At 38.9% G+C, this 10,478-nt stretch overlaps 1 protein-coding gene across 1 annotated transcript in view; it reads left to right on the top strand.

Moving 5' to 3' along the window:
• Positions 1-10,478, top strand: part of LOC115222658 (matrilysin-like) — a 46,281-nt gene that overhangs the window by 9,098 nt on the left and 26,705 nt on the right. The window contains exon 3 of the mRNA XM_029792977.2: positions 7,907-7,980. Coding sequence (XP_029648837.2) covers positions 7,907-7,980 — 74 coding nt within the window. The remainder of the gene's footprint in view (positions 1-7,906; positions 7,981-10,478) is intronic.

The following is a 10,478-nucleotide window of genomic DNA, read 5'->3' as shown; positions in this document are numbered from 1 at the left end:
TGGGATTGATAAGTGCAAGGAACTTATTAGGAATTGTATCATGTGTGAATCTTAATTGTACCTGTGTTGATGTCTGAATTACAAGATGAAACCGAGAGATATAATTAAATTCACAAGAAAGGAGAGGAAACAATATTAGCTTGACAATGTGGTCTATATATTTCTGTTCATGTCTGTGAACTGTCTTAGTCTGTAAAGAAAAAGAGTCACAAAGAAAAGCCGTTTTGTTTAGGACAGGTATAATTACCAACACAGGAACATGTATCATACATCAAAATGAAGCTGGTCCTCTGTGGATCACATCCCTACTTCTCAAAATGATCACCATTTCTCTCAATAGCAATGTTCCCCCTTCGAATGAGTGCATGTACGAGGGTGAGTCAAAAAGTAAAGCCATTTTGTTTAGGACAGGTTATAATTACCAACTCAGGAACATGTATCATACATCAAAATGCTTCATTTTGATGTATGACACATGTTCCTGAGTTGGTAATTATGCCTGTCCTAAACACAATGGCATTACTTTTTGACTCACCTGCGTACAGACATTTTATTCATGTTTCGCTAAAACGTGCTTGGAAATAACGTTACGTATATTCAACAAAAACAACCGTCCTTAGAAATTTATTTTTAGCCATTCGCAAATGTAAAATATGATTAAAAGAAAGAGAGGCAAGACAATGAAAAGCTGCAAAACCGGATAAAAATATTCACGTTAATATTTAATTTATGAAATCTACAATCCCGTTTCTTCTCTCATAAAGAAATTCTGAGACTCATTTGTATGTGTTAAAGCATTCTCCCAGCCATATTGAATGGCGCGTGAGAATTTTCCCCGGTCATGTGTTCGAGAAACGCGAGGCATATGCTCTCTGCAAAAACTTGCAGGAGTAGCTGTGTGGCAAAAGCTTGCTTACCAACCACATGGTTCCAGGTTCAGTCCCATTGCGTGGACCTACGGCAGTGTCATCTTCTCCTATACCATCGGGCCGAGTAGATTTAGTAGACGGAAACTGAAAAAGCCCATTGTACACACACACACACACTCACACCACTTATATATATTGTATATATATATATAATATATATATATATATATATATATATATATAATATATATATATATATATCTATATATATATATATATATATAATATATATTATATATATATCTATAGGCTTTAGTCACTCTGCGTGGAACTTGAGCAGTGTCTTATACTATAGTCCCGGGCCCACCAACCTTCCGAGTGGATTTGGTGGGCCCGTACACACATATATATATATATGTGTGTGTGTGTGCTCACGCAGGAGTGGCTGTGTGGTAAGTAGCTTGCTTACCAAGCACATGGTTCCGCGTTCAGTCCCACTGCGTGGCACCTTCTACTATAGCCTCGGGCAGTCCAAAGCCTTGTGAGTGGATTTGGTAGACGGAAACTGAAAGAAGCCTGTCGTATATTTGCATGTGTGTGTTTGTGTGTCTGTGTTTGCTCCCCACCCCACCACGATCGCTTGACAACCGATAGTGGTGAGTTTACGTTCCCGTAACATAGTAGTTCGGCAAAAAAGACCGATAGGATAAGTACTAGGCTTCTAATATAGCCTCGGGCCGACCAAAGCCTTGTGAGTGGATTTGGTAGACGGAAATTGAAAGAAGTCCGTCGTAATATATGTATACACACACACACACACATATATATATATATATATGTTGTATGTATGTATAGGCATATATATATATATATACAATTGCAGCGTGGAAGGTGTTTATAACCATTTAAGAAACACACAAAAGCCGTTCGATTCACTCAACATTTAAGTTTAATTTGTCAAAATATTTTCGTCGCTAAAATCCGCCGACCTGTTCACTGACAAAGTCCGTGCTGCATCTAAGAAAGTAACAGTTAGTTCGTCATATATATGTACGTATGTATGTGTGTATGTATGCATACATGTGTGTATGTATGTATGTACGTATGCATGTACGCACATACGCCTGTGTATGTATGTATGTATGTATGTATGTATGTATGTATGTATGTATGTATGTATGTATGTATGTATGTATGTATGTATGTGTGTGTATATGCACGCATACACTCTATAAACATAAAGCTATAAACCTGTAGCGATGGATGGATGTAGAGTGACCACTCATCACAAAGCTATCAAATTCAACTTCCTACGGCCGAAGCTAGAAAGTGATTTATGACGCTTACTCCCAAAACTATACCCTAAAATCTATTATCAGATTTTTATCTCTATATCACAGACTATTGTTTTACTATTGTTGCGTTGTATGTATGTATGTATGTATGTGCATATGTATGTATGTATGTATGTATGTATGTATGTTGTATGTATGTATGTATGTATGTATGTATGTATGTACGTATGTTGGTGTGTGTGTGTATGTACATACGTACGGCATGTGCGTATGTATGTATACGCGCTCGTGTGCATGTGCCCATGTATGTGTGTGCGTACATGTACGTGTGTATGCCCATACGTAGGTAGTATGTATGTTTGTATTCATGTGCTACGTATGTATGTGATGTCTAGGAGAATGGGCAGATGTGTCTGTGAGAGTGTGTACATGTGTATGTGTATGGAACGTATGTCCGTGTACCGGCATGTGTCCGTCCAAGTTGTGTACATGATGTTACTTTGCTGAAGGTTGTATACATATTTACATATATGTTTTGTAGACGCACACACACATATATATATATGTGTGTGGTGTGTGTTTGTTCCTCTCATCATCGTCTAACCGTGAATGGATACAACGCCTAGGTGCAACTGTTCGTTATCAAACAACGTCTGCTCATACCGTTGTATATAACTGCACATACGCGTTGCAACCCGTATGTAAGGACTACAGGTAAAAGGGAGGAGAGAGAGAGGGGTGGTTATAGAATAGTCCTTCTGAATGGGATCTGGATGTTATTCCATTCGGACTTTCGGTTGAGAGTAGGTTTGTATTCTTGTATACAAACAGCTTCTGTGACCTGTCTCAACATTGCATCGGTGGGGTGTGTTGATAGGATGTTCAACTTAAGCTCCCCTAAGGATCCCTTGTGGCAGTCTACAGCATGTTGGTAGAAGATGGTGTTTGGCTTCCTGTCAAAGTAATTGTGCAGTATGTTCGACAAATCCACATGTAAATTGTAAAATCAAGGGCACTGTATACCAGATTAAGTGCCAGGAGGGAGCTTGCGCGACTAACCCAGAGTCATACATAGGTGAGACCTCTAGAAGCATCAATGATAGGTTCAAAGCCCTTGAGTTGTTGATCATTTTTTGCAAAAAGCTTTAAATCATCCATGTAAACGAGATGATTTATATTTTTATCAAACATTTTATACCCGTACTGCGCGTCATTGAGCAGCTTTGAGAGAGGTATTAAGGATAAACAAAGAGGAGTGGTGACAGTGAGTCACCCTGGAAAATGCCCACACGAATTTTTACATCACCAGCATTTAGGGATTCACTGTCACTGTTCAGAGTTAGTGTGGGTTTCCATGATCTCATACTTACAGTCAGAAGTTTCGCAGAGTTGGTGCTATCTTATACATTTCAAGGCATTTTCCTAATCCAGCTATGTGGTAGGCTATCAAAAGCTTTTTATAGTTCTATCCAGGCTATTGATAAGTTTTTGTGTCGTTTGTGACAATCTTCTAAGATCATCTTATTGATGAGTAGTTGGTCTTTACAGCCGTAGGATCCACGTTTACATCCTTTCTGTTCATTAGGAATATGCTGCTAATAATATTATTATTATTATTATTATTATTAATATTATTATTATTATTATTTATTATTATTATTATTATTATTATTATTATTATTATTATTATTATTATTATTATTATTATTATTCAGTAGTTTTATTTTTTATAGCGTGCTTTCACTTCACTACCGAGCGCAGCTCTGTGTGCCTTGGGTATGTGCTGTGATTTGTTGTGATGCTCTGATGGTTATTGTATGGAAAGTGTTCTGCGTATTATTATTATTATTATTATTATTATTATTATTATTATTATTATTATTATTATTATTATTATTATTATTATTATTATTATTATCATTATTATTATTATTATTATTATATTATATTATTATATTATTATTATTATTATTATTATTATTATTATAATTATAATAATAATAATAATTATTAATTATTATTATTGGATCTTTATCTTTTGACCGATTTAAAACATAATTTTTCGTAACTAAACACTTTCAAACTTCGTATACTTGTAGAATTTGTCATATAAAGCATATTTTACACTTGGCGTTGTTGAGAAAATTTTGTATTTTGGAAGTAATTTCTTGTTAAAGTTGTCGTATTTAGGTAATTTGAACCAATCAGTGACGTGTATTCAACTGAATAAAATTACTGCCGTTGTTTGTCAACAACAATTTCCGGCGGTGTATATTTCTTTTGTCACGGTTATTTATGAGATCGTTCGTGCGTTTGTATTGGTTTTAGCTTTAGGGTTTTAGGGTTAGGGTTAGGGTTTTAGGGTTTTAGGCTTAGGGCTAGGGTTTTAGGGTTAGGGTTTTAGAGTTGAGGTTTTAGGGTTAGGGCTAGGGTTTTAGGGTTAGGGTTAGGGTTTTAGGGTTAGGGTTTTAGGGTTAGGGTTTTAGGGTAGGTTAGGTTTTAGGGTAGTTTAGGGTTTTTTTTTTTTTAGGGTTAGGGTTTAGGGTTAGGGTTTTGGGTTTAGGGTTAGGGTTTAGGGGGGGGTTACGGTTTAGGGTTAGGGTGTGTTTTAGGGTTAGAGTTACGGATAAAATGAAAAATGAAGCACGGACGATTACGGCGGTGCCATGAAGTAAACATGCTTCAGATAGACTCGTTTATTCATATAAACCCTAACCCTAAAACCCTAACACTAACCCTAGAACCTTAAAACCAGTACAAACGCACAAACGATGTCATAAGTAACAGTGACAAACGAAAAAATACACCACTGGAAGTTGTTGTTGACAAACAACAGCTATTTACCACACAGTCCCTCGTAGGCCTATAATATTTTTATAATTCATTCCTTCCCACCAAACAATGGCCCATATAATAATCCCAGAGGTATTTTAGTGCGAGAACAAACCTGAGTTTCTATAATTTAAACGTAACAATTACGAACATAGAGGCGTAGAGTGGGCTGTGTGTAAGTGCTTGTTTACCACCAAGTAGTTTCCGGTCAGTCCACTTCTTGGCACCAAGTGGCTTCCGGGTTTTGTCCCGTGGGCACCTTTGTGGCTTCGGGCTGACCAAAGCCTCGTGAGTGGATTTGGTAGACGGAAACTGAAAGAAGCCCGTCGTACATATGTATATAGGCGCAAGTGTAGCTGTGTGGTAAGTAGCTTGCTTACGAACCACATGGTTCCTGTTTCAGTCCCACTGCGTGGCACCTGGGGAGAGTGTCTCCAACAATAGCCTCTGGCCCACGAAAAGATTTGTGAGTGGATATGGTAGAGGGAAACAGAAAAGAAGCCCGTCGTATATATATATATATATATATATATATAATCTATATATATATTTATATATATATATTATATATATACGTGTATGTGTTTGTGTGTCTGTTTTGTACCCCCAACATCACTTGACAACCGATGCTGGTGTTTACGTCCCCGTAACTTAGCGGTCCAGCCAAGAGAACGATAGAATAAGTACTAGGCTTACTAAGAATAAGTCCCTGGGGGTCGATCTGCTCGACTAAAGGTGGTGCTCCGACTGAAACAAGTAGAGAGAGTATTATAGATATATAGAGAAACGTGTTTCTTCTTCTTCTTCTTCTTCTCTCTTCTTCTTCTTTTCTTCTTCTTTCTTCTTCTTCTTCTTCTTCTCCTTCTTCGTCTCCTTCTTCTTCTTCTTCTTCTTCTTCTCTTTCTTCTTCTCATTCTCCTCCTTCTTCTTCTTCTTCTTTTCTTTTCTTCTGTTTCTTCTTCTCCTTCTCCTTCTCCTTCTCTTCTTCTTCTTCTTCTTCTTTTCTCCTCCCTTTCTTCTCCTTCCTTCTTCTTTCTTCTCTTCTCTTCTTCTTCTTCTTCTCTTTTTCTTCTTCTTTCTTTTCTTTCTTCTTTTTCTTCTTCTTTTCTTCTCTTTCTTCTTCTTTTCTTCTTTTTTCTTTTCGTCTTCTTCTTCTTCTCCACCTCCTTCTTTTTCTTGTTGTAAAACCATGTTAAGACCAAAAAATTATTTACATCAAAAATGTGTGTCGCCATTTTGCCGTGTATTTCAAACAGAAGAATGTTCACTTAAAGAGTGATCGAAAGAAATGGTCGAAAGAAAACAAACCCGAGCAGCGCCGGGCTACACTGCTAGTATTAAGATAAACCCAATATTAATTATTGTAAATGGTGTTGAAGTTGATGTTGTTGTTACCAAATTCTTTTACTTAGATATTTAAAAAAATTCATTTTAACAATTTTTAAAGGGATATATGCCGCCAGCACATTCAAACGAAAGTTACAGCTCTAACCCTAACCCTAAAACCCTAGCCCTAGCTAAACCTAACCCTAAAACATTATCCCTAACCCTAAAACACTATCCTTAACTCTAAAACCCTAACCCTAACCCCAAAACCCTAAGCCTAACCCTAAACCCCTTCCCTAACTCTAACCCTAAAACATTATCCCTAACCCTAAAACACTATCCTTAACTCTAAAACCCTAACCTAACCCGAAAACCTAACCCTAAACGTTAAACCTTGCCCCAAAACCCTAAGCCTAACCCTAAAATTCTTCCCTAACTCTAACCCTAAACTCTAACCCTAAAACCCTATCCCTAACTTTAAAACCCTAACTCTAAAACCCTAACCCCAAAACAATAAGCCTAACCCTAAAACCTACCCTAAACCCTAACCCTACATCTAAAACCCTAACCCTAATCTCAAAATCCTAAGCCTAACCTTAAAATCCTAGCCTAATTCTAACCCTAAATCTAAAACCATAACCCTAACCTAACTCCAAAACCTAACCCTAAACTCTGACGCTAACCCTAAAACCCTAACCTTAAACCTAAAACCCTAACCTTAAACCTAAAACCCTAACCTTAACCCTAAAACCCTAACCCTAACCTAACCCTAAAACCCGAACCCTATCCCTAACCCTAAAACCCTATCCCTAACTTTAAAACTATAACACTAAAACCATAATCCTAACACCAGAAGCCTAAGCCTAACCCCCAAACCCTACCATAAATCTAACCCTAAAACCTAACCATAAATCTAAAACCCTAACCCTAATCTAACCCGAAAATCCTATCCCTAACCCTAAAACACTAGCCCTAACTTTGAAAACCTAACTTTAAAACCCTAACCCTAACTCCAAAACCCAAAGCCTAACTCTAAAACCCTTCCCTAACTGTAACTCCAAAACCTAACCCTAACTCTGAAACCCTAATGCTAAAATAAACCGAAAACTTAATCCTAAACCCTTGCGCTAACCCTAAACCATAACCATAAACCTAAAACCCTAACCCTAACCCCCGAATCCTAAGCCTACCCTAAAACCCTTCCCTAACTGTAACCCTACACCCTAACCCTAACTCTTAAACCCTAATCCTAAGTTAACCCGAAAACTTAACCCTAAACTCTTTCGCTAACCCTAAACCCTAACCTTAAACCTAAAACCCTAACCCTAATCCCCAAACCCTGAGCCTAACCCTAAAACCCTTCCCTAACTGTAACCCTAAACACTAACCGTAACTCTTAAACCCTAATCCTAACATAACCCGAAAACTTAAGCCTAAACCCTGACGCTAACCCTAAAGCCCTAACCTTAAACCTAAAACCCAATCCTAATAAAAATTATTATAATTTGTGTTGATGTTGCTGTTGTTGTTACCAAATTCTTTTACTTATATATTTTTAAAAATCCATTTTAATTATTATTAAAGAGTTATTTAAGAACATACGGATATATGCCTCCAGAACATTCAAACGAAATTTACAGCATCGAAAAGGCCGTAAGGTAAGATTTTTTCTCTCTCTCGACCCTTTCTCATCTCCCTCTCTCTCTCTCGCCCCTCACTCACCTTCCTCTCCCTCGCCCCCGCTCTCCTCTCCTTCTCTCTCTCCGACTCTCCCATCTCTCGCCCCCTCTCTCCTCTTTCTTCCCCATCTCCTCTGTCTCACCCCCCTTGTCTCGACCCCTCTCTCATTTCTCTCTCTCTCGCCCTTCATATAAATATATATGAGTGTGTATATGTCCACGTTTGTGTGTGTGTCTCTCACTCTCTCTCTCTCTACATATATATATATAGAAAGAGAGTGAGAGAGACAGAAAGAGAGAGAGAGAAAGGGAGGAAGACAGGACATTCAGCTCCATGAAAGAAGGTTTGGGGGACAAACATTATTCCAATAACGATGAAGTGAAAACTGTAATGAAGAAGTGGCACAAAGAACAGTCAACAGAATTTTAGGGGGCAGGAATACATGCTCTCATTCGAAGGTGGAATCGGTGACTATGTTGCGAAGTAGAGATGTGATCCACATAGGACCAGCTTCATTTTGATGTATGATACATGTTCCAGTGTTGGCAATTATAACCTGTCCTAAACAAAATGGCATTACTTTTTGACTCATCCTCGTACATGCACTCATTCGAAGGGGGAACATTGCTATTGAGAGAAATGGTGATCATTTTGAGGGGTAGGGATGTGATCCACATAAGACCAGCTTCATTTTGATGTATGATACATGTTCCTGTATTGGCAATTATACCTGTCCTAAACAAAACGACTTTCCTTTGAGACTCTTTTTCTTTACACGAGGGTGAGTCAAAAAGTAATGACATTTTGTTTAGGACAGGTATAATTACCAACACAGGAACATGTATCATACACAAAAATGAATCTGGTTTTCTGTGGATCACATCCCTACATCTCAACATAGTCACTGTTTCTCTCCATAGCAATGTTCCACCTTCAAATGAGAGCATGTATCCCTGCCCCATAAAATTCTGTTGACTGTTCTTTGAGCCACTTCTTCATTAAAGTTTTCATTTCCTCGTTACTGGACTATTATCGTCACTGGACTATCACCCCTTCGGTCCCATGAAAGAGGGTTTCAGAGGCAAACATTATTCTAGTGAAACTGTAGTGAGGAAGTGACTCAAAGAACAGTCAGTGGAAATTTAGGGGAAAGGATACATGCTCACATTCGAATGTGGAACATTGCTATTGAGAGTACAGTGACTATGTTGAGAAGTAGAGATGTGATCCACAGAGGACCAGCTTCATTTTGATGTATGATACATGTTCCTGTGTTGGTAATTATACCTGTCCTAAGCTAAATCGTATTTTGTGTTGTGTCATCCTTCGCTCATGAACCACTATGAGATTGCACTTAGAATGTTACCCACCGAGGCACAAGTCTGAGCAAGGTTGTTTATGGAAGACCAGCAGTCGCCTATGCATACCAACCTCCCCTCTTTACGCCACCGATGTTATCCAAGGGAAAGGCAAAAGGGGCCGATACAGCCTGGCACCAGTGACGTCGCAGCTCATTTATCAACGTGCAAGTGGCCGAGTACTTCACAGACACGTGTACCCTTAACATAGTTCTCGGGGAGATTCAGCGTGACACAGAATGTGACAAGGCTGGACCTTTAAAATACAGGTACAACAGAAACAGGAAGAAAGAGTGAGAGATAATTTTGGTGAAAGAATACAGCGGGGTTCACTACGACACCCTGCCGGTGCCTCGTGGAGTTTTAGGCGTTTTCGTTCAATAAATACAACGCTCGGTTTGGGAATCGAAACCGCGATCCTCCGACCGCCAGTCCGCCGCCCTAACCACTGGGCTTTTGCGCCTACACAGACACAAGAGTATATATATATATATATGTGTGTGTGTGTTTGTGTGTGTGTGTGTTGTTGTGTGTGTGTGTGTGTGTGTGTGTGTGTGGTGTGTGTTGTGTGTATGTGTGTGTGTGTATGTGTGTGTGTATATAAGAACGGGCTTCTTTCAGTTTGCGTCTACCAAATCCACTCATACGGCTTTGGTCAGCCCGAGGCTATAGTAGAAGACACTTGCCCAAGATGTCACGCAGTGGGACTGAACCCGGAACCATGTGGTTGGTAAGGAAGCTACCACACATCCACTTCTCCGCATATATATATATATATTCTTTTATTCTTTTACATGTTTCAGTCATTTGACTGCGGCCATGCTGGAGCACTGTCTTTAGTCGAGCAAATCGACTCCAGTACTTATTCGATCGGGCTCTTTAGGCGAACCGCTAAGTTCGCGGGGACGTAAACACACCAGCATCGGTTGACAATGGATCTTGGGGGAGAAACACAGACACACAAACATATGCACACGCATACATATATATACATACATATATACAACGGACTTCTTTCAGTTTCCGTCTACCAAATCAACTTACAAGGCTTTTGTCGGCCCGAGGCTATAGAAGACACTTGGCCAAGGTACCATGCAGGGACTGAACCCGGATTCATG

The sequence above is a fragment of the Octopus sinensis genome, linkage group LG20, assembly GCF_006345805.1.
Source record: "Octopus sinensis linkage group LG20, ASM634580v1, whole genome shotgun sequence".
NCBI classification, from domain to species: Eukaryota; Metazoa; Mollusca; class Cephalopoda; order Octopoda; family Octopodidae; genus Octopus; species Octopus sinensis.
The sequence above is the reverse complement of the archived record's forward strand: the minus strand, read 5'-3'. Positions and strand labels throughout refer to the sequence as shown.